Genomic DNA, 24,869 nt, shown 5'->3' with positions numbered 1-24,869 from the left:
AAAAAAAAATATAGAGCAAGTACTATATATACAGACTATGATTGAAAAGGACTGCAAAGAAGTTTTACTTCACATTGAGATCACGTTTGAGCCTTTTAAACCCGTTGAGCAATGAGAAAAACTGTCCAAACTGCTTCTTGTGCCTGTTGTTGCTGCTCTTTAATGGTTTATGAAGTGTTTTAGTGTTGCTCCCTTTTTTTGAAATGATCGATTTGTAACTTTTTAAAGCTCAACACGATCAATTCAGCCTGCGGAAACCGAATAAACACAGAAATCCAATAAGGATTATCATGCAGGAACAAATGGTTTAATCTTCCAAAACTTTTATTTCCCATAAATGTCTCATAAACTGAACCGTAAACCCTAATTTCCCCCCTTTGAACTGTCCAATAAAGTGACGACACGGCTTGTTTTTCACTTTTATTCCAAAAATGTCGAGGGTAAAAGAAACTGTATAAGATACAACACAATCGTCCGAGCAGAGAGGGGAGACGAACACGACGGAGGGAACAGAGCCAGCTTCGGTATCGGCGCTCAGAACAGTACGTCTCTCTGGTCTGAGAGGCTGAAGTCAGCCGCCTGCACGTTTCTCCTCACAAACCAACTGGAAATGCTTGTAAAAAGTGTTAAACGCTTGAGACAGTACAGTAAGGCACTTGCTAGACGAATCTGAAGTGAGGAAGAGGTTAAACACACGAAGGAGGGGGAGTTTGGGGAGGTGGGGGGGGGGGGGGTAACTCAAGTTGTATTTTACAATCTGCAAAAAGAACAGTGCAGTCACCCTGTAAAGAAACAGCCTCACACACTCTGAAAGACAAACAACCTAAAGGCAGGCCTCTTTTTTTTTCTTTTCTTTTTCCTTTTTCACTGATTTGGTGGAACAGATGCAGTCTGAGCAGGAATGAATTCAAAAAAACCTAAAGCAGGATGAACGCCTGCACACCGACCAGGTGCTGCCTCCTACAGGCCAAGAGAAGAAACCGCACGGTCAAAAACCAACAGCAACGGGAACTAGTAAAGTGTCGGAGGTGTGTTTCCTTTAAAGCAGGTCTACATGGCTTACAAATACTAATGTGTATATAAAAACAAAACAAAAAAAAAAAAAAAAGGAGGAGGGACAACATGAGGAGGTCCGATAAGAGCTTTGTACACGTGGACGGCTGCCAGCTTCGCTGTTTGGGTTCAGAAGTTTTCTCTTCAGAAATGAGGATCTCCGTGTAAACTAACAATGCTCCCAAAGCTTTCAATTTCTTACATAAATCTTATATTCTTTCAAGGAAAGAAAAAAAAAAAAGAACCCTCGTTAAAACAGCTCTAGAGGCCAGGCGGAGAAATCAGAGTGAGGTATCAGCGTCTGGCGTCGACCTGATGAAAAAACGCCACATTATTTTTTACCATTAGGAAATAACTGAAAGCCAAACAAGCCACCAGCATCAGCCTGGCTTCGGGTGTTACATAGTTCTTGGTTGCCTGGATCAGCTTGAAAAACGAACTGAGAGGAGCCAAATCCTGTGACTACTAAATTCCAGCGTGCTGGAAACACAATATCAATATCAATAATAATAATAATGAGTCCCAGCGTGGTGTTTTGATTTTTAAGGCCAAGATGCAGGGCGTCGTGTCTGAGGTGTTTCTCTCTACGTGATTTCTGCCTCGGCGTCCTGAAAACACGCCGAGTTGCAGGAGCACAGCGGGAAAAAGAGAGGCCAAAACATTCGTGTAGTCTTCTCCACGTTTGAAAGACATCGGAGGAGTGTGTGTGTGTTTGTGTGTATGTAGAGAAAGGCGGCGGCCAGATTCATCAAAACCTCCCCGGCTGTCGGGTCTCAGACAGTCTTTTGCTTCTGGATGGGAAAGGACGACCAGAGTGTTTTTCAGGAGGGAGGAGGGGGAGGAAAAAAAAAAAAAAGCAGCAGTAACGAAGGTCTGGAAGTATCTACAGTGAACTTCAGAGTCTCTTCAACAGAAATCAACAACAAACTGTCCAGACCATTGCTGTCTCGCAGGGGGAGAAAAACAACAGAGCTACAAAAAAACGGTCTATTTTCTGAACTTGACACTTCAACTGGTGCAGGAGGGAAAGGGGAGGGGGGAGGGGGGACTAGTGGTTGACGAGTCCCTGCAGCATCATGACGAGGCGCCGCGCCCTCTTGCTCAGCGGACTGTGGGGGTCCTGCTGCAGGTAGGCGATCAGCTTGGGTCTGACCTGGGCCAGCACCGACGCCATGTGGTCTCGGGTCAGGGGGTCGCTGTGGTCCAGGTTCATGACGGCGTCCTCCAGGTAGCTGCAGGGGAGAGAGGAGGGCGGCTCGTGATGAACACGGTGAACAAGAACCGTCAAGTAACGCTTTTCTCTTGCTTCATTTTCATTGTGAGGTTCGTTTCTCATCACAGGTGAAAATCTACTGGGCTCAGCTGCTCAACCGGCTTTTATCTGGCGCCGGCGTCCTAATTTGTAACCAGACTCGTTAACGGGTGACAAAGTCCCTCAAAGCAGCCGTCAGTCACGGCATCACATCCGCTTTTAACGGTTCCAGTAAGTCATCAATATTCAACCTGGTAAAGGAACGGGCGCCCGGCCGAGCTTCAGCGTGATGAAAGTGAACCAAAACGACAGAAATCAACTTTCAGGAAGTTTGATTGGAGGCGGTATTTGACTTTCTATGGTTGGTTTCCACACGGGGCCACATTTCATTTCAGAGCAAAACTGTCGTCATGATGGGAGAAGGAAGAACGTCAGATAGCGGGTCAAAAAGGCAACGGAAAAAAGAAAACATGTGGGCTGGAGGGCAGTCAAAGAAACAACAAGATCAGGAAAACAGACAGGTTGATGGGTAAGAAGGAAAAAGAATGAGGACAGATATATAAATACAAAGGATGGTGGAATGAAAGAACAAAAAGAAAGGGAAGAAATGAAGGGAAGGAGGAGATACGATGTGTTGGAGAAGGAAGGAAAGAAACAGAAAGCTTGGTCTTTAAGTGAGAAGCAACATGTTTGTTGTACAAGTAGAAGAAGTAGTTATTGTTTCAAGTTCACCAACAGAAAACTAGACAGTTCCCTTGTTAAAATCAAACGTGTCGATATCCGTCCCTCTTCGCTTGTTTTATGGGGAGAAAATGATGTGAAGCTGAAAATGTTCAAGCACACGAACCCAGATGAAAAAAAAAAAAAAAAAAAAGTCGAGCCTCCAGTCATTCAGACAGAATCAAAGTACAAGGTTAGCTTGCACACAGATTGCATTTTGACCGGCGGAGCAGCTGCAGGGGACTCGCTCCGAGGCCACTCCTCCACTGTTCCTCCCTGCTCTGAATGCCAGGCTCTGTCCTCGATCGCCTTCCCGTCTGGCGGCCTGCTGCGACCACGCCTGCCTCCCGTTCCTCGCTCTGACGCCTCCGATCCACTCCGGCTTCCTCCTCGCCTACGTCACACGGCTCCACCTTCACACCTTCCATCATTACCCCCGTCAGACATCTGGTGGTTCGAGAGCCCGGCGGTACGGAGAAAGTGACCGTTCGTCACCGCGTCCGGAGCGCCTCCTGATCTCTGGCTTACATCAGAGACCTTTAGCTATTATAGGACTTCAAAATCACCGCCAACTGTGTTGAAGCATCGAAGTGACCCGAAAGTACAAATTCTACTGAAAACATATTTTGGATTTCTTCAGAATAGATTTCCTTCAAATATTTTCTCCATAATATTTTTCATAAAAAGTACCTGGTATATAACAGCAGCATCATTGTTGCACTACGTTATTGTGTACAGTGCCAAAAAAAACAAAAAACAAAACTCAGCACTCACATTTTCTTCATATTTTGAAGGTGAATTCATCAAAAAAAAAAGTCCTCAGATTGGGACGAAGAGGCGCTTTTTTTTAAAGCGAGGGCGCACAATCTGACCTCCATGTTTAGCATCATTGTTGAATTATGTATTTTCGGAGCGTCGGCACTTTGTAATAATCAGTTTAGAAAGAAACGGGGACTGTTTTTTCATGACAGAGTCTGCTCAGCGACTCCATCCGACGCCGAGCGAGCCACGCCCTGCTGCCCTCTGTACAGATGGCACGGCGCAGCAGCGGCGGGCGGCGTTCGCAGCTGCAGCGTAAACTCAGAGGCAGGCAGACGACTCGGACGCGGAGAGCTGCTGTAAAGGGACCCGGAGGCAGAGACGAGGAGAGAGCGAGAGGAGACGGCGGACGAGGGGCAAACTGGATGACACGCCGGAAATCAGAACAAGGGGGAGGAAAGAGTTTAAAACAAAATGAAAAAAAAAGAAAAAAAAACACACAAGGACACACGGGGTGATCGAGAGTGTCCAAAAAAAACCAAAAAAAAACTGCAGCGCTATTCATGGGCTGATCGGCGCTCCCCGGACAGCCGTGCAGCGGCACCACAGACGGAGCGGGGCGGAGGGGGTCAGCACTTTAGCGCCGCGCTGCACTCTGGAGACGGCCGATAATGGACGGACAATGGAGATGAGATGGAAAAGCACAGAGTTTAGGAAAAGAGCGGGTTTATTACTGACAGCGGGAGGGGGAGGGGGGGGGCACGTGCAACTGAAAACTTATAATTAAGACATTAAGGGACGGAGGAGTGAGCTCGCACAGTTCACAGGTTTCTCATTAAAAATCAATGACATTTTCCAAAACTGCCTGCCATGCCCGCTGCATCCTGCAGACGGGTCTTACATCAAACTGCGGCGGCGAGAGCTGATAACGCGCCGATGTGAGGGAATAATGCAGGAAATCCAAACGGCGAGCAGATGAGAGCGGCTGGGAACAATACAGGGAGGCCGCTTTAATTAACAGATCCTGCAGAGTTAATCATTTTGGTTGGTGCAAGCCCTAAAGGGAGGCTGCTGAGAATGTCCACTGGAAGGGGGGAAAAAAAAGGGTGAGGTGGGGTGGGGGGGGTCCTATCTTACTGCATCTGTAGCCGTCTATTTCCTGTACACACATTATGTGAGGTACAGTTGATCCCAGCTGAGCCTCAAATTACTAACAAGCCGTTTCTTCCCCCAAAACCTGTCACTGTAAAAGCAGAACAAGCAGAACGGAATAAAACGATGCTCCTTAACGCAGGCCTGGTCTGTCAGGAGGATCATCGTCATAAAGCTGCACACCATGTTGTTCATTTATTTTTATCCTAGTATTAATACGCAAAACTGTGATAATTCATGTTTCTGTGCGCTGCTAAGTTACACTGGCAGGATTCTAAATATGAAATACAAACAAAAAGACAAATAAGTGCGTAATTAATGAATAGAAACTTCAATGGACTGACAGTCTTAATCCACACAGGAGAAGCCAATAAGGGCAAACGCCAAAGGAAAAGGATCAAAAGTAATAAAACAGTCGAACTAATCTGCTTCTGAAACGCAGCGCACTCACAGCCGCTGCAAACTGGGGGGGAGGAGAAAGAGGAAGAGTTCGCAACATTTTGTTCAGTCTTCTTTGACACTAAAATTGAATTAATTGTATTTAGCATCTAACACACAGTGTATTTATAGAAAGATAAAAAGGGCAAGAAGCTTTAAAATGCTCAAAAGCCATTTTAAGGACACTAATTTATAATGAAGCCAGCTTTAAAGTAGAGGTTGTATCAATATCAAATAATTTCAAAATAAATTGTTATAAATAAATTAAAGAGAAGAATTTTGCTAAATACTGAAGTGAAACTATCTGTGGCATCTGCAAATAATGAGGACTTCATGGTATTACTGTGCACTTTTTTAGTATTTTCTTTAGTATTTTCCATATTCTAAATTCAGTAAGAGACAAATCAACAGTGTTTTTTGTGACCCCGAGCTTAAAACAAAAACTTTCCAAAGTTCCATAAATTCTCAAAGTTTCAATAGCTTCAGAACTATTTATCATATATTCATTCGTTGTTTTTAACACCCAAGAAATGTGAAGAAAGTAGAAAACTAGCAAATATGGTCCTGGACAAACAAAGGCTTCAAAGACTTTTTTTAGAAAGATCCTGGCGCCACAACATGAGAAGAGTGAAAGAAACCTGCGTCACCTCGCACTAATTCCAGTTTCACACTTTGCCAGTTAGTGGGAGAACAATCAAACAGCATCTGATGATTTGTGGTTGAGTTCCTGTTTCCTCACCTGATCTTGAGCTCGGAGCGGGTTGCCAGGTTGGAGGAGAGCTGCTGGATGAGCGACAGCAGCACGGGCTGGCTCAGAGGGCAGGGGTGCTGACCGAACACCTGCTGGGAGTCGATGGTCTCGCACACATACAGGACCAGGTTCAGATCGGTCGCTGACAGAGCCTGAGGAGCCAGAGAGAGACGACTCCCGTTAGGCTTCAGCAGAGAGAAGTGATATATACACATGTAAGAAACTTTGTGAAGCTTAATCCTGTATAATCCTGTATAATGAAACAAAGGCCGGTCATTAAGCTTCAGCACATCAGATGCTAGAAGAGAAATTAATGGAATAATAAAACCTGATTGCAGCATTATTTACTGCAAGTTTGGCTCCCCTTACTTAAAAAAAGACACTTATCAACACTGCGCACTGCGGCTGTCCCTGAATTTAAATGAGACATTTATGAACTTTATTAGATGTATCCAAATCCAGGCAGCAATGTTGATTAAAATGCATCTTATTAAAGTAATCTTGTCTTCATCCGATGCCAAATTGGAAAAACTAACTTCTAAATAAGACTTGACAAATCATTCAGTTTGAGTTGATCGCTGCAGTTTTACAGTATATATGATTATTTATGGGTTATCACTTCCGTTTGGTGTATAAACTAGACTTCAATTTTCACCTGTTCACAACGTGAAAACAGCTCGACTTTATGGCAAATGCAGCTCCAATAAAACTGACTGACTTCCTTGAAAATAAAATTGTATAACCAATATCTGCATGTGAACAGCTCTTATCATGAATGTTTCCTATGAGTGGAAACTTCTCAACTTTCCGAGGCTGCGGCTCTGACGGCCGTCCGGGAGCTTCGGCGGCGGGTCACGGTTTGCGGACTGGACTGGACTGAACTGAACTGAACCCGCAGCAGGGAGGAGAGGCGGACGGAGGGCGGATGAAACCAGCGCCTCGGAGTGTTCGCCTCACACACCGGGAGGAATTTCAGATGCGGAGCGATGTGGGGAGAAAATACAGGCTTAATGAATGCCTGCAGCACAGCTAATGCGCCGGCGTCGTTCTGCGGGCGGGACTTTGAAGTGGCTGCAGTGTAATGGCTTTCTGGGTCCCAGAGCGCCGGCGGACCCTCTGCAAACACACAGCAGAGCCACTGCAGCGAGTGTGTGTGTGTGTGTTACCTGCTGGAAGGCCTGGTTGAGCTGTCCTTGCTGCAGGAGCTGCAGGATGTTGGCCTGCTGCGCCTGGTAGTCGAGGTGCGCCGTGGGGACCGGCGTGCCCGCCGCCGACCTCATGGCCTGCATGATGCTGGAGGTGACCACCGCCTGCTGCTCCTTCATGGCCAGGCTCACCTCCCCTTTGACAATCCGCTGCACGTGGCTGAGGATGGACTCCTGCATGCTGCGGAGGAGAGAAGACCGTCTTACTCAACCGATCTCCCTCCATTCTACTCGAAAAAAGGAGTTTAAAAAAAATCCTACATTTGACTGGAAAAGGCTGAAAGCATTTCTCAAACTTGTCCGTTTCTTTGCTCCATTTAACAAAACTCATGTCAAGACAACATTTTCAGATATAACTTGTCTTGAGAAAGCAAAAGGGTGTTTTTTTGTTTTTTTTTTGTGCTTAAAGTGAAATCATTGCCACGAAGAGGCAAATATGTGTGAAGTACTTTGTTGGCTGCAGACAGAAAAGTCCTGACGTAGAGGTTTCATTAGCAGCTGTGCGCACGTCAGGTTACAGTGTGAAAAGGACGTGATAATTAGTTCTGAGCCAAATCTGGTCAGTGTAGTCTGAAACACACTCTACAAAGCCCTCATTTATTTATTATTTTTTCTTTTTTTTTTGGTAAATGAAAGTGCGATGCGTTTCATTCTTCTTACAGCAGCAACTAAATGAGTGAACTGATGAATAAAATAAAATTGACATACAAAAAATAAAGTGTAGTGAATTTTCTGTCCTGATTTTTCACAATAATTGGAAAAACTATGACAGCAAACCCTTTCCCCAATAATTCAATGCAAATAGATTTAATGCAAATAATTGAATTTAATTCGATCCCACAAGTTATAAAATCTAAAACAGACAAAATTTGAATATCTCAACAAACTGGACTTTTTTTAAACTTGTTCATTAACTTACTTATATAACATTTTTGTAATAAGAGTGTGTTATGTAAGTCAGACAGGCTTTTTCTGTGTGGATGTTTGCATGTTCTCCCTGTGCTGGAATGGATTTTTTTCTTCCCTGTGTTGTGACCTGCCTTTCTCCCCGCAGTCACCGGGGATCGGCTCCGGCGACCTTCACTTGATGAAGCGGTGGAGGCGATAGCTGCTGTGCGGTTTTATAATTTCCTTCTTTAGAACTGAAAGTTTTAGTCGGCCGGCGACTTCCTCTCTGCTCCGCCCCCGACGATTTATAAACTCTGGAGGCCGTGAAATTAATTGCAGAGGGAACGAGAGACTTGATCGAATTTATGTTCTTACATTAGCCCCAGGATTAAGCTTTGCTTGTTTTTACTCTCCAATCCATTACGCACCTGCTCAATACGGCGGCGGACGAGGCAAAGGCAGCGGCTGATATGCATATCTGATTATCGGCGTGTCCGCCTGGGTTATCGCTCGCTGCTACCAGATCTTAGCAGAATCAGTCAACTTAGGGACGGTTTTAAAAACCTCACAGTGACAGACGGTGCGGTGAGACGGACCGTGGTCCTCACAGGGCGGGAAAAGCCGCGTCACTGGCCGAGTTTGTGTCGACCAAGAGAACATTTTGAAGGTGGTTTGTCATTTTCACAGATAAGAAATCACAGCATATTTTAAGTGTATTTATTAAGTGTAGAAAAATTACCTAATAAGCTTGATCTACCTTTGTAAACAGTTCCAGTCGTATGACCAACATGACTTCTTGTGAATTTTCCCCACTGGGCCTTTTTTTGATCTGATTTTTCCAAGCTTTGAGCTGACTAAGCAATTCTTACAACTTTTTTTTTTTATTAATTGTTTTGTGTTTCTGCACCTCAAAAAGTCTCCCCAAGACCCCTTAAAATGTATAGCCCTCATTCTTTATCTAATTTTAAATGCAATATATGCAAAGCATGCCATTTGTTACCACTGAGGAGGAGAGTATCACAGTATAATAGTAAAACCCTCCACAGGAGCTGAAACCTGCGTAACACTCAAGGATAAAAGGTCATCAAGCTTTAGTTACGAAAGTCCCAAAGCTTTTGTAATATTACATTTCTGTGTGACCCTTTCCCCTAATCAAATCCACTGTAGTGTAAATGACTGTATGATGGTATCCAGTGAGGAGAGCTAGGGGAGAACATGAAGCTTGCACAGCAGGTTCAAACTACAAACCTGCTGGATTTTCGGCATCGGTGCAAAATAATAATAATAATAATAATGCATTGGTTTTATATAGCGCTTTTCAGGACACTCAAAGACGCTTTACATTGCATTATTCATTCACACCATACTGTGTGGTGGTAAGCTACTGCTGTAGCCACAGCTGCCCTGGGGCAGACTGACGGAAGCGAGGCTGCCAATCTGCGCCATCGGCCCCTCCGACCACCACCAACCATTCACTCTCACAACTTTCATACTAGGCAAGGTGGGTGAAGTGTCTTGCCCAAGGACACAACGACAGTTTTACGCCTGCGGGAGCAGGGATCGAACCGCCAACCTTCCGGTTATAAGACGACCTGCTCTACCAACTGAGCTACTGTCGCCCCAAATATCAGGAGAAAACTGCTCGTGGACTCGCTAAGAAGAGCTGCAGTCGCTCAATATTTCTAAACTCTGAACAACCAATATCACCGAGGAATAAAAATGTGAATCTATACGTGGTTCAGAGAGTTTCCGTTCCGGTTCACATTGAGAGGCCGTGGTCATGGACACACAGCCAGGATACCTACTTCCCCACCATCATCTGGACCTGGTGCTGCACCTCGGCCCGCACGTTGGCTGTGATGTTGTTGGCCAGCTGGTCGGTGGAGCTCTGGAAGCCGTCGATCATCTGCTGGAGCTGCCCGAGCACAGGATCCCGCGCCTCCTGCTCTCGCTGCTTCCTGCTCTTCATGTGGGTCTCCAGCTGCTGGATGTCTGCAAAGAGCAGAGGAGGAAAAGAAAGAAAGAAGGAAAAACACCCGGATTAGATCCACTCCAACACATCACAGCAGGACGGCGATAGGAACTGCAGTGGAAACAACGCTGGCTGGAAACAAGAACCAGCGGGGCGCCACAGGAAAATCAGAAAAGGTTTGTTTAAACCACATTAACTGTAGAAAGTTAGAAAGCTAGTGGACAATGGAAAACTCGAACAGAAATAGTTCAAGGCATTTTAGTTTCATTCTTTTTTTCCACGATCAAATTAGCTATACATGCTCAGTTTTCAAGTTTTTCTGCTTTCAAGTCACCAAAATATGTTTTATATATAGTCTCATAATCCTCATGTACGGTGAATTCTTACTTTCTTTCCACAAACATCCATTTGCGAAACAAAAAAAAAAAAAAATCAGAGACTGCAGAGCTAACTTCTGTATCTTTAGGACTATAAGTCGCACTGCAGTATCAATCATGTCCGTCAGAATGTGTCATGAAGAGGTAAAGCATGGAAGTGGCACTTGTGTACAAGTCACATTTATTTGATCATACTCAGAGGTAACTTCGCCTCATTCAGCAGCTGCTGTTCCAGAACCATCTGTGAACTTGTTCCTGTGGGGGTTTTGTTCCCATTGCTGCTAAACAGTTTTACTTTCTTCTTCAGGTTTTGTTCTTCTGCTGGATATTTTAAAAGCTAGCAGTGCATCTGCAGCAGCATTCTTTTGTCATACAGTGACATCTGGTGGTCACAGATGATATGCAACATTATTTTTTGGATGTACAAGTCTTGACATAAAATGCATGATCAGCCAAAACAACTTAGACAAAGTGTAACTTATAGTCTGGAAAATACAGCAAATCCTCAGGAAAAGGTTAAGGTCCTTATCAATCTCTTTTAGCGCATTGATTGATTTTTATAACCTTTGTATATTTTTATATGCACTTTTTTTCTTTTTGTTTTTTTGCGTTTTCAACCTCCGTGCACTTTTCTCAGAACACTTTGTTTGAAGGAAGTTGGATGAAAGTTGATTTAAAACAGATTTTGAAACAGAGTCTCTGGGAAAAGAGTGTTGTCGGGATCCTGCCTCCTCCAGTAAAAACAGACAGATTGAATTATTAGTTACGGTCAAGGTTCTGCGACGGCCACAACATTTCTTCCAGGACTTGTTGTTGTTGGTTTTTCTTTACACTGAAGGCAGCTCTTAATAAACACTTGCTTTGTTTGTTGTTGATTTAATCTACTAAGGAATAAAGGTGCAGCCAATCAGACGCTTTTCTGTTGGTATTAAATGATAAATACCGTTTGTATTTTGGGTGTGTGTGGCACTGTTAGAATCTAGGTGCTTCATAAATAAACTCTGACTGATTTAACAGCTCACCACATGAGTCTTTTCTCTCACCTCCATTAGATAAATGCTTCCATAACATGTCCACATACGCGCTTTGCAGATACGGAAAACGTAAATAGGCAGATTAATTCTCACGGCTTTACAAGCTGGAATCATATCAGTACTGAAGTCTTGACAGAATCAAAACGCTTCTCTCCACTCTCATATTCCTCGTGCGTTGCATTTCTTTTTTTTCTCTCCTTTAAGCAAGGGTGGATAGGTTTTATGAAAATTAATTAAAAACTGTTTTTCCCCTCAAAGCAAAAGCGTTCGACCCTGTCTGCTGGTTTCAATGGATTACCCTTTTCAGTCAAAGTAAGCAAAACACATTTCGCTCATTCAGTTTTCATCAAAACAGAATGCGACTGAAGGTTTCCACTCGTCGCCGCCGCTACTTATCCTCTTTTTTTCCCTCGCAAACAGGATCATTTAACATTTAGCTTATTGCGGCATCATTTTCTTCCCCGTACGGCTTCATATTAAATACTCACCAATGAAAAAGATAAATTAGGTGCGAAATGTATCAATAAGCTGAACATTTCCTCAGAGCACGCCACTGTGACTTTACAGACGTCGGTTCAATCAACTTTATTTTATTTATATTTTCATTTTAAGAAATATAGCCACATTTAGAAAGAGCATTTGGCAAGATTGGACACATTTTTCATGGTGGCAGCGCAAACACACCCAGCTGCTGCTCATCCCACAAATGCATGTTTCTTATAAATGCGGCGTCGCTGAACGGGGGAATAATCCAACTTTGCTGAAGCACAAGAAGGAGACCACTACATGATACAGTTACTCAATAGATTGAATAATAACGCCCACGTGTTGCAATATTCACTTTTCATGCATTGTTAGGTATTGCAGTTGGTTCTCTCTCAGGTACAGCTTGTTTATAACAATAAACTTTTAAAATTAGCAGCAGTATTACTATTTAAATTGATTCTTGTTGGTTAATAAATATTAAGACAAATTACATTTTCATAAAAACAACCTTGTGCTTGTTGAAATAACCACTGAATTATATGTAACCATTACATTCAACTCATATTTTACTGGTTATTACAAACTGTGGTTTTATTGCATAGTGCGGCGAAAACGCATTGCATTCTGTGAAATTTTTTACTATTCATATAAAAACAAACTTCCTGAATTTGAACCGTGAATGAGGAGAAATTGAACATCATGGAGAAACAGCAGGGTGTGTGCTACAGTGCAGAAGCTTTAAAGAGAAAAGGCTCGCAGGCAGTGCAGAAGCCATTACAGCACTCTCAAAGTCTCAGTCAATATTTACTGACTAAACTCTGAATATACTCCTGGATTAAATTTAAATTGGAGCAGAGGTGCTGTGGCCACTTGTTTTTTTTCCCACTGCATGCTAACTGAGCCTGCCCCCTCCTCCGTCTCCTCTGTACACATTATGACAGCCTTGGTAAATTTAAAAAAAAAAAAAAAAAAAAAAAAAAAAAAAGCGATGAGGCTGCCGGCTCCCAGAAGTGGGCATGAGCACGATCTCAGTATAAGTACACTGCTTATCAACACATAAGTGCACCGGCTCGGTCTGAAAAGGCGCCGTCACAAAAGATGTCCCTGAGATGCTGAGAAGAGACGCTTACTTAATTAGTCTTCCAGATATAAAGGCCGATGGCAGCGCTGGATGCCGGGCGCGACCGACAGGAGGAGCGTCAACACCGAGCGCCTCAATGAGGACACCAGCAACTGTGAGCCGGGAGGGGGCGTCCAAAAACTTTCAAGCATCCCCGCGTCCAATGAAAAGATGTGAAGTGGGCTTTCACAGCTCACAGAGTCATAATGCACCTTGATATCCAGTCCACGGTGTTTCTGTTCTAATTAACGATAAAAAAATGTTACTATTTGAAATGACTTTCGATCTATTTCTTTACTTTTGTCTCCATACCAGACATCAACTCAAATTACAACCTAAAGTCTATCATTTCCCCGTGGAGATAACTGAAGGAAAAATTAACTATGAAAAGCGATCCTTACATTCTTGTGTGCCTTGCTTGAAGCTGTCGTTGATCTGCTGAAACATGGACTGGCAGCCTCTCTCGAACACCGGCAGCACGATGCTCTGGAAGGCGTCTTTGTAGGCTGCCAGGATCGGTCCCTGCATCGCCTCGGCCGCTGCTCGGCCGATCGCGTCTGTCGTGTTCTGGAAAGGAAAGAAGCGCAGGGGTGAAGTGAGGAGAGCATTTACCAAGAAAACGGAGCGAACCGGCGATGCACTGAGGCCGGGCACGGACCTTGGACTTGACCATCTTGCCAATGTTGTCCTTGAGGTTGACCTCCACGGAGTTCAGTTTAGCAGCGATGGTGTTGTTCAGCTGGCCCGTCGCCGGCTCCAGACTTTTAGAGACGGCTAGAGGGCGGACGAATCATGAAAACACATCAGAAAGAACCACTCTGTGAATACCTGCGATCAGTCTGTCTTGAAATACAATACACAAGACGACAGGGTTTCGAAGCACGCTGTAAGAAGTGAAGACACCAGACCCATCGTCGCACCTCTCCTCTGGCTCCAGGTTTACAATCAATCACAATACTAGTTTTTCCAGACTTTATTTAAACGCCTGAGATCATCATGTAGGCTCCATAATCTTCTATAATCTTCATTTAAAACTAACAGTTATAGAAGAATACATCCCTTTTAAAATAAAGAAAAGGGAAGAGATTCAGAGATTTGGATAAAAACTGATTGTTAATTCTTTTAGAAAAAAAAGCTGATGAGATTTTTGGGCTATTTCGAGTTTTTCTTTTAACTATTGTATAGTGAAATACAATTCAATTTTGGTTAGTTTGTCACAACTTATTGAAGTCAGTTTCCAAATTAAATCAACTTGTTGTTGAGTTTGGAGGAGAAAAAACTACAGGGAAGGTGAAGTGTGGCGGGAAAAGACCTCTGTGCTCTTAAATTTAGTGTCTTACACATTTAAGACTACAGTAATCTATTGAGGAAACACTTCCTCAGAAACATTCATTCCACAGCAATAAATATTTTGTTCAAGATTATAACCTGAAGCAAGATTTACACTATTTTGAGCCATTTTTCCAAAGATAAGATCAGTGTTTGCCAAAAGAAAGCAAAGCAAAATAAACCGTGTTAATCCTTCAAATTGGCTCAAAATAACTACAAACAAATAACAGTGATTATATTCAGACTGCTGAGTCTGAACTATCTGAAGTTGGTAGACAAACACGTCAGTTCACTTAGATTAGTTCTCACAAAACTGAGAAAAAAATAAATCCCAAAATACAAAGAAAAGCCACAACATGAATTTTCACTCATTTCATTTGTTTTTGTTATAGATTGTAAGCAATTTTTATTTAACATTTTTTTCCCTCTTCTTTTGAAAAAAAAAAAAAACACCACTTTTTGCCGTTTTCTGTGAATCTCTGTGAAATTTGCTGGAAGCGATCAGACTGGTGACGTGTGTCTATCAGCAGACATCATCAGTCGCAGCTTTTGTCTGGTCACTTCCAGAGAATACAGATTAACAGTTAACATTTGAAGTGTGCATCAGTCGTCCTTTCCTCCTGTCTGGGAGGCTCGTGTGTGTGTGTGTGTGTGTGTGTGTGTGTGTGTGTGTGTGTGTGAGAAAGCAGGCGAGCGAACGCTGTACGGCAATATAGAGTATGTTGGATTTCTGTTAAGATTCACACTTTTCAGCCATCCGTCACACACAAACATACGCACCACCTGCCACAACACCACCGCCATCTGCCCAGCAATATGTCGTTCTCCACATACTGCTGAACCACAGGCTTCGTTCGACCTCTGAGGAGCTGGTGTGACACCGAGCAGGAGATTTAAAACACAACGGCAAACTTCGGCCCTTGAGCTCACTGTGAACCACATCCACCTTCAACCGATGTTTCATTTATCTCTTTTCGGTTTTAGGACGCTTACAAATTTTATGAGACTTTTAAGATATCTCCACATGGACGAGATTTCTCCCTGAAGCTCGGTAAACGGCTATAAAAACCTTTTGTTACACCACTAAGTAAAAGTGTTCTACAATATAACGTGTTATTTGCACAAGGCGGCCTTTTCGATATGACTTGAATGGACAGACTGTATGCTGGGAAATTTGCATTAGTTTTTTTATATTAACTCTGTATTTCAAGAAATATGGACCAAAAGTGTCATCCTATTATTTTTTTTTAATCCTCACAGATTTGACAGATGACGAGATGGCCCCTGTGTCGATCGACTTCAGCTCCACAGGAGCTGATGTTTCGGAGACGCTTTGACCCAGTCGTCGTCTAACCATCCACACACTTCTCTGTGTTCACGTTTCTGAGAACAAAATGTTCACTTGCAGCCGCACAGAACTCACATGCTGCTGAAGTGAATGACACTGGTAACCTTTTCATCAGACAGAGGCCGTGTTGTTACGGCTCATCACTGAATTTATGCTTTTTTTCAGCCGCAAAAATAACAAAGGGGAAGAAAAGAGAATCTTGAAAAGTCCTTCAATAGAATATTTTTAGTTTTCAAGCACCTCAATGAGTGTTCTCACAAGGTTTCATGTTTCCAAGGTGTAAATGGCACATTGCACCTGCGCGTGTCGCTGTGAGTTGTGTGATTGCGTGTGCATCCTTACTTTGCGGTACGGTCTTCTTGATCTCCTCCCGCAGCACTTTGTCCAATCTGCTGCTGAGCGCCGCGCTGAGGGCGTGGCCGAGCTGCTCGTGGTTCTGACTCTCCGCCAGCATCCGCTCCATTCTGCGGTCTGGGGTCGTGAAATGTCAAGGCTCACAGGGACGCGGACGGATCATCGGCGTGCGTGTGGTGTGTAACAACAAGCCCGCGCTACTTTTGTTGGAGAGGCACTCACAGCGGCAACATTTTGTTCCCCGAGGCTCGGATGTGTGCACATCCAGAGCCGCTCACAAAGGCCTGAGACGGGAAGTGTTTCCCCGAGGGGGGGACAATCGCACAATGAAGGTGTGAGAGATGGCTGAAGGATACGTTCCTGTTCCTGGTGGTTTGCCAGGACGTGCTCTACCTGAGACATAATGGAGCTCTGCATGGTCTCGATCTGTCCGCGCAGCTCCGTTAACTCCCTCTGCTGGCTGCGCAGCAACATCAGCAGCTCTTCCTGAGCCTCTGCACTGAACTGAGGACAGATGGAGGGAAATGTCAGCATCCAAAGAGGTTTTTATCAGTGGAGAGTGTACATTAGCATGCATAAAGACGCGCAATCAGGAGGGTACAGTCTGGGGAAAATAAGGTGAGTGTAAACTGCATCGCACTAAATGAAGACAGATGCATAAAGTCATGATGACAGAAATGATCCATATTAGTTTATATAAAGGGGGAATCTAAACAATGACTTTTATTCATTTAACAGCTGCTGTGACAAAACATGGGAGGAACTTTGGACCTCACACAATTTCAACCTATTCAAAATCTTTAGAGACCAAAGACAGAACAAAAATGTTACAAGAATAAAATTAGCTGAAATTATGAGGAAGCACTTATTGAGATTCAACTTACCGAAGCAGAATCCATTTGTCTGGACTGAGATGATTCACTGTGGAGAAGGAAACATTTTTAATCACCAAACGAACACTTGAACTCGACTGATCTGTTTCACAAGAACAAGCATCTCATCTATGTCTGCATTTAGTCCTCTGATATTTTAGAGACTTAAAGAAAATCCAAGAACTCCAGAGACGTTTGGCCTCAGCAAATAAGCTTCAGTCAATTTAAACTGATTCCAGCTGATAAATAAAAAGTGTGTGTGTGTTTTTACTTCAGTAAACAGACTCCTCTCATGTTTTGAGTGCATAAAAAACATAAAGGTCTTGTTTGAAAGCTTCGTCCTCTATCAGCAATGCTGAAATTTTTTTTTTTTTTTTGAAAGTGCGCAGCCTTCACTTCCAAATATAAATGTACCCGTCATCCTTCTTGTGCTTCCTCTTTAGTTTTGGAGAGCCTCGCGGTGAAGCCTTCCAGTCCTTCACAGGTAATCTGTGCGAAGAGCGTGAGCCGCAGTTTCCGGACGACGAAGCCAAACTGGCCACCTCCTCGTCGGGGTCGCTGAGCCGGACACAGGAACAAATCAGAGCGTGAACGCGCATCGCTTTGTGACGTCCTCGCTCCGGGAGGCCGGGGAGTTTGTTTGTGTTTGGCCTGCACGTTACCTCTGCTCCGCCGCAGCATCCGGGCTGTCGTTCTGCGCCAGGTGATAGGAGCGTCGGTGGTAAGGGGAGCTCAAGTGCCTGTCCTTCGACTCGTCCCTGGAACTACAGCAGACGCATCATTGGGAGGAGCGATGCAGCCCACACACCTACACAACTTCCCGATTTAAGACTTTCCAAACCACGTTCTGATAACACTTTTAATGGCTGCTTCAATTAAAAGCCCAACACGACAAATTAGCTGACAAAAAAGAAAAAAAAAAAAAAAGATTCAAATATCTGATTTTGAGCAGTGGTGAGTTTACACATTCTTGATAAAATGTTGGCTTTTCCAGCAGGAGAAGAAGTTCCAACAAACACTCCTTCCTTTGGCATGTAGTTTATTCCCTCACCAGTCGCTGAGGCCGTTGTCCCTCAGGCTGTTCCTGGTCTCCCTGGTGATGTCCGGGGCAGCGGGCCAAGGCGTGAGGGTGACCCCCACATCCGAGGAACCTCCTCCCGCCCCGCCGTTGTCCTGCGACAGTGCGTTCTCCAGCAGAGATGGGGTGTGGCTGAGTCGGGGTTCTGACTCCCCTGATCCACCGCCTGGACCTTCTGCCCCACCCAGCTCCAGAGGCGACAGGCTGGAACACCGAACGGGAAACGGGAGGAGCAGGTAAGTTCAGGCAGTCGGCGTATTTCAACAACAGAGATTCAAAGCTCAGTAAATCACACATGAACAGAATGAAATATGTTCACAACAGGAATCAATATATATTATGAGGGATTTAAAGGGCAAATACACTTAAGATAGAAATTAAGCAAAATGAAAAAATAAAACAATGTTCTGTCTTTATTCCTGGTGGTTCTCAATCAGTCCGTCAGTCAGTTGTTATTTATTGATATTAACAAGCTGTAACACAGCTGGTGTCTGTCAGGAAAGAGCAATGATTGATCCATCCAAACTGACCATCTGTGATGTGAAGCAACAACAGATAAACGACCGACAGGCAGAACGACGCAGGCAGAGCGTAAAACGGGAAGCTAACCTTTATTAAAGCATGTTAACTCTAATCTGGATACTTCAGGGTTCGACATCATCCGTGTTGCATTCAGGGGGACTGAGCTTGTTCAATATCAATGAGACGCTCCCCATCCAGTAAACAAGAGTATGACAAAACAGTAACTATTAAGAAAACAGCTAACATTAAAGTTAACGGTGGAATTGTAGAGAGTTGCTCCAAAAACCTGTCATGTACAAAAAAAAAATGGTTAATTTTCCCAGTGTGTCACTCGTTACTTTTAGCATCAGAAACGTTACTGAAGTCCAACTGCTGAAAGTAGTGTTGCTGCAGTGAAGGAGCGAGTTTTGCTTTGATGTTTTGTGCCCGTTTCTCTCTGCTTTGCTTGGCCGGCCTTTATGCAGTGTGAGCAAAGCCATGTGGGATAGTCATGGCGTGCTCTGTCAAATCGATCTAAATTCAATCTACTTCTGTGCAGCTTACTAACCTGCAGTTCACTGTGAACGTTTCTTTTTTTTGTTTTTATCTTTGAGGTCATAACTCAGTAGGAAATGGTCAAATACTGACCAGTTAAATGGGTATATATCACCACCTGAGAGGGACCACAATTTCAGGAATGAAGCCATTTCACTCCGGCGCTCCCACTATACCTGCTGTTGTTGTTGGCGGCGCGCGGCGAGGTCAGCATGTGCAGGGCAGAGGCGGCAGACGCCATGCTGTCTGTCTGGAGGGCAGAGAGCGGCAACGGCTCTAAGCTGGCCATCAGGCCGCGCTGCAGCTGCAGAGTCTGGGACGCGATCTCGGGCATGTCCTGGGACATGGCCGTGGAGGCGGAGGAGATGACGTCGGGCGAGCGGGCTCGGGTCGGGGACGCCAGAGGCGGCAGGAGAGGAGGGTCAAGACCCTGAGGGTTGTCGAGTGCCAGAGGACCACTGGGGGACGACAGGGACTGGAGACGGAGAGCAAAATTACACTAATTAAAAAGCAATTCCTGTGACAGTATAAATGCAGAAGTGCTACAGTGAATCAGAATGTACCTGTAAGTTATCGAGTCCAGGCAGCAGCATGGCAGAAACGGCTCTCGGGCTGCTGGTGGAGCCGGAGAGCGCCAGGCTGCTGCTGCTGTTGTCCGCTCTGTTTGGACTCTGACTGACGTCGTCCATGGCTCTGCACACAGAGAAGATAAACAAAACATCATGGGAAGTTATTAATGTTAAAGATATAGTGGCTTAGCAGTTCATTTGTGGTCGGTAAAGCTAGACGAATCGCAGAAGCCTCGTTTCATAAAAGATGGCATCTCTCCTCACCTGTTCGTGGAGTCAGAGTTGCTGCTGATGGCCGTCACGATGGTCAGACTGCTGGCGCTGCTGCCTGGAGATGCGGGTACCTTGAGGGCGACAAAAATTATAATTAGAAGGAGGCGAGACAAGGTGGTGAGGCAACAGCTACAGAGAAGTGAAGTTATGACTGCGGCACGAATATGAGCTGGATGCACAAGCCCTTTGTTCAATTATTAACAAAACTAAAATACTAATTGAGTCCTACCACAAGTTAACTTGCAGTCTTACCGAAGTGCTAGGTGTCATGAAGGCATCGGGGGTCATCAGTTTGGGGATGGTGCCGCCGCCGGAGCCCGAGCCGGACAGGAAATCAGACGGGGGAGGAAGCGATGGGATCTTCCTCAGGTCGGTCTGGGAGCCGCTTCCCGACTCCTTGTCAGAGCTCTGGTCTGTGAGATGGTCTGAAAACCCGGCTGAGGAAATGAGAAGCGGAGTTAAGAACAGACAGGAAGCGAGAGGAGAGCTGAAGAGAAAACCTACTGTACTTCCACAAAGTGGGATTTGTTCAATTGTGTGGGCTGTTGTTTTAATCAATCTTTAACTTACCAAAGTTTTCTTGAGAGTCAGAGTGGGGAAGAAAGCCTGCAGAGCTGGAACCTGCATGAGGCTGAAACCAGATCTGGACATCCTGCAGACTCCTGAAAACACACACACATGCAGACAATTTCAAGACGAGTCAAAGTTGAGACCCTCAGCATGTTGCTTGCATTGAGCAACATGAGCAAACAACATCGGCAGAGAAGAGTTGATGCTTCTGACTGTGTTCGTGGTCTCCGATGGAGCGCATGTCAACACACTTGATTTTAAACTTTTCACAGAATGTACTTTGAACACAAACTGAACCCCTGCAGACCAGAAAGTTATTATATTTTATTGGGCTGGAAAGAAGTGTGTCATGACTGTATGGTCTGGGGCAGACATTCAGCTTTAACAACAAAGATTGTGGTTTTTACCTATCATAAAACCAACAGTCAGTAGGGCTGGGGCGATACGCTTATTCCCCAATTCGATTTGTTCAGGAGCCGATTCAATTTAAACTGCGATTCTTCAATTCTGATGATTTTTGTGTTTTTTTTTTTTAGTTTAACACCAGCTCAAGTGACAAAGTTTAATAATGATGTGCACAGGCCACATCAGGAGCAATATTTCCCCCCAAAAAGCACATCACATCTGAGTTTAATATTTTGTAGCTTAGAATTTTGTCTTTAAAGTTTTTTTTGGGGGAAAAAACAATCCCGAAAATAAAATCTCAATACTTATGTGACTCAATTTCTCCCCTCACCCAGATCTCTCTGGATGTTTCAGACCTCTGATCTATTCTGCATCATCATTGGAAATAAAGGTATAATCATTACTTTTAAACACACGATGTGACTGATTTTGTTATATTTCATTTTTTCACGAGTTTGTTACTTTCATATCTAAATGGTTGGTTCAAATCAGGATTTTGTCTGGAGGTTTGTTTTTTTTTTTTTAATTCCTCGGTTGAGACTTTCAGTGTAATTCAGCGTAACACACTTCAGCAGCAGCAGCAGCTCTGTGTCCTTAACCATGACACATTCAAGAGTAACTGTCAACATCAGTTATCAGATTTTTTTTTTTTTTTAATATATTTCTGAGTCATTCAGGGACAGATCTGAGTGTCATTTAATCAGTGGTAATTCTGGAGGAGCTTTTACAGGAGGGTCATTCACACACTAGAAGAGCTCAGAGCTCTGGATAGTATGCAAATTAAAGGGGCCAAAAACAAAAAGACTTAAATCTGGTGCATATGTGCTCCCAAACACCTCTTCAAACAGAACCGAGAAAAGGGATTAAAAACTAAGAGTCCATTTGGGATTTTTTTTTAGCTCAATGAATTGACAACATTTTATTCATTCGATTACAAAACGAAACATGAACTTTTTGAAACTGAAAACCAACAATTTTAAGAAGAAATGTATTACTGTAGCTGTGGTTACATGGACAAGTAGCAAACCGACTGCATGAATCAAATGTTACTCTTTGTGTGCATGGATGTACACGTACAAACAAAGTGACACCTGTTATATGATTGAAACTGATATATATATTTAAAGAAAAAAAAAATACCGTAAAAAAGGCTAGGGCTAATTCAAGTTCCTAGTTTAGCACTCGTGTGTTTATAGATGGTGATGTCTTTGACTTTGTAAAGATCAAGACAAATGTTCCCACCAGCACCTTAAATACATATTGATCTATTAATGTAAGAACGCCCAGGTTTCCTTAATCAGACAAATGTCATTCTTTCTTATAAATCCTGTTTTAGTTAGATTATTTAATTACAAAATACAAAATAAAATAGAGCAAGTGAACATGTCCTATAATCAGCTTATTAATGTGCTACAATATTAAAAAGTGAAAAATGCGACGAAGAGCCTCGTCACTAAGTGACTCTTACAAAGGACAGTCACACTGAGGCAGTTTGGAGTGAATCCTCATTGATTTTCTGTGAGACAAACTGTCCTTCAGGGACGTTTAAAGTTTGCTTGATGCACTTTAACACACACACACACACACACACACACACTCACACACTGCAAACAGAGAGAAAACTTACTTGGTGTGGACACAGTAGAGTTTAATTTGGATGCCAGACTTGGATTCCGTCGGTCCTTGAGTGCCCTCTAGAGTCAAAAGAGAAGAAAGAATGACGGTCAGTGGGAAGCGGTGACGCAGCGTACTGCCCATCCAAACATGAGCTGGGTGTGAAGGCGGACCTGTGGTCATGCTCTCGCTCTCCTCCTCCGCAGGGAGGACCTCGGTGTGCCGCAGCCGGCTCTGGCTCACGTTGCGGACCCCGAAACTGAGCATCGGGTGGGTGAGCAGGAACTCGGACACGGCAGTGAAGCTCGCCACCTCTTTCTCCAGGTCCTGTCGCAGCTCCATCACGTACAGAACCTGACGAGCACGAGAAAATGTGAATCTCTGTTCTGGACACAGATGTGGACTCACATCAAAAATCTATCCGAAGCATTTTAACCTCATACTAATTGTGGTTTAAATTCTATATAGACACTTATTTTTCAACAACTTGCTTTTGCTGTCTGTCAAATAGAGAAATAATTTAAATTGTCAGTGTTATTGTGTGGTCCCAGGTGGGACATATCAAATATATTTTAATATAAATCAAATGAGCAGTGCAGCAACTGAAAAAAAATAAAGAAGAAAACCCAATAAGTTTTATATAAACTTAAGCAAAATGTTGTGAAAGGAAACTCTTCAAAACTGACCCTGTCCTCAACCAAGAAAACTCAATGCAGCCTTTTCTAATGTGCCACAGCCACAAGAGTTTTTTTCACTTTTTCATTGGTTGATCAGCCGGCTCCGTCCTTTTCCCATTCCGAGTTCCTGCTCTCACTTCAACTTTCCTCCTCTTCCTCTTCTCCTGCTCTCTCCTGACGCGCCTTCTGTCCTCTCTTATCTCAACATGTACCGCTTCCTTTGGCTCCCTGTTGACTAACCACGTGAGTGATCATGAGAACCTTTGTTAGTACCAGATTTGTAACCTGCCTTTCTAAATTTCCAAAAGTGAATTCAGTTTCTGTCTCATCAAAGGCCCGATTAAGGGGATTGGGGGGGGGGGGGGGGGGGGTGAAGGTTTGTTTACGTTTCTACATAATGGTTTGAACATTGTTTTTCTGACCTTCCTCTGTACGTCGGTGAGGATCAGATATTCAGCAGAAAGGTCCAGACAGGCTTTGAGAGTCGGGGTGATCGAGTTGAACGGATCAGGAGAAAACCTGCAGGAGAGTTAAAAAAAAAAAAAAAAAAAAAAAAAAAAAACCACACACACATTGCTTACATGGATATTTACACATCATTTGCAACTGTTTTTGTTAAACATCTCTTTAATTTGACTACAACAGCGACCCTCAAACCTTTCTGCTCCACAGACCAGTTTTAAGCAACGTAGTTTGTCCATGTATCGGAGGAAAAACTTAACACCTTTTAGCTGTAGTTATTTTTTAATAGTTAAAAAAATATATATATAAGAAATCATGTTGAGAAAAAAATCTCATTAACGCCCAGTTTTCTCCTGCTGATATGCTTCACATGCATCTTTCTGACACTCAGTAAAAAACTGACCCCACAGCGGGACGTCTGGCAAAATCACAACAACTCATGTTTATGGAAATACAAAATAAAGATCACACAGGAGTCTAAAAAACAAACATGACACATCAAGAGTAAAGGCGTAAAAGTAATGTGAATTATAACGTCATCATGACACCGTGAGCAGACAGTAACGGCCCTCCTCTTATCTCAGCTCGTTTATCTGCGCTGAAGACCTGTGAGAAAACTCTCTGGCATCAGCTCCTGTCTACATGAGTCTGCAGTTTGTCTTCATGTTTTCTTGAAAAACACGAGCCTCTTTTGTTGCCTAGCCATATTTTAATCAAATTATTGCTTGATGCAAACAGAACTGCTCCTTTTGTTGCTTAAATGTGATAAAACACTCTAAGCAGATTAAATACACAAAGACTTATTAAAGATCCCATGACATAAAGCATATATTTTAATATCTAACTGTACTGATCTATTTCATGACCCATACCAACTGATTTTCTGAAAAAGTGCATTAAATTATTAAATCAAATTCTTCTGAGAGCGTTTTCTAATTATGACCTTGATATGAAAGCAACTGCAGCTTTGGAAGCGTTTCCTCGGTTGCTTCAGATTAATATAACGACTGTCAATCAAAACAGGAACTCGCCTTCTCTATTTCAAAGTGTTTTTT

At 43.5% G+C, this 24,869-nt stretch overlaps 1 protein-coding gene across 1 annotated transcript in view; it reads right to left on the bottom strand.

Moving 5' to 3' along the window:
• Window positions 1-417: 417 nt before the first annotated feature.
• Window positions 418-24,869, bottom strand: part of edc4 (enhancer of mRNA decapping 4) — a 33,665-nt gene continuing 9,213 nt past the window's right edge. Inside the window, exons 11-30 of the mRNA XM_030096123.1 lie at window positions 23,775-23,871; window positions 22,849-23,029; window positions 22,689-22,755; window positions 20,657-20,748; window positions 20,339-20,523; window positions 20,078-20,157; window positions 19,808-19,937; window positions 19,421-19,719; window positions 18,162-18,392; window positions 17,773-17,874; window positions 17,525-17,668; window positions 17,123-17,159; window positions 16,595-16,742; window positions 16,227-16,355; window positions 13,866-13,981; window positions 13,609-13,774; window positions 10,024-10,210; window positions 7,292-7,511; window positions 6,114-6,277; window positions 418-2,285 (exon numbers count right to left, since the gene is read on the bottom strand). Of these exons, the coding sequence (XP_029951983.1) occupies window positions 2,102-2,285; window positions 6,114-6,277; window positions 7,292-7,511; window positions 10,024-10,210; window positions 13,609-13,774; window positions 13,866-13,981; window positions 16,227-16,355; window positions 16,595-16,742; window positions 17,123-17,159; window positions 17,525-17,668; window positions 17,773-17,874; window positions 18,162-18,392; window positions 19,421-19,719; window positions 19,808-19,937; window positions 20,078-20,157; window positions 20,339-20,523; window positions 20,657-20,748; window positions 22,689-22,755; window positions 22,849-23,029; window positions 23,775-23,871 (2,959 nt within the window). The 3' untranslated portion in view covers window positions 418-2,101. The remainder of the gene's footprint in view (window positions 2,286-6,113; window positions 6,278-7,291; window positions 7,512-10,023; window positions 10,211-13,608; window positions 13,775-13,865; window positions 13,982-16,226; window positions 16,356-16,594; window positions 16,743-17,122; window positions 17,160-17,524; window positions 17,669-17,772; window positions 17,875-18,161; window positions 18,393-19,420; window positions 19,720-19,807; window positions 19,938-20,077; window positions 20,158-20,338; window positions 20,524-20,656; window positions 20,749-22,688; window positions 22,756-22,848; window positions 23,030-23,774; window positions 23,872-24,869) is intronic.

Source organism: Salarias fasciatus, chromosome 7, assembly GCF_902148845.1.
Source record: "Salarias fasciatus chromosome 7, fSalaFa1.1, whole genome shotgun sequence".
Lineage (NCBI taxonomy): Eukaryota > Metazoa > Chordata > Actinopteri > Blenniiformes > Blenniidae > Salarias > Salarias fasciatus.
Note: the sequence above shows the minus strand (reverse complement) of the source record. Positions and strands in the feature narration are given on the sequence as shown.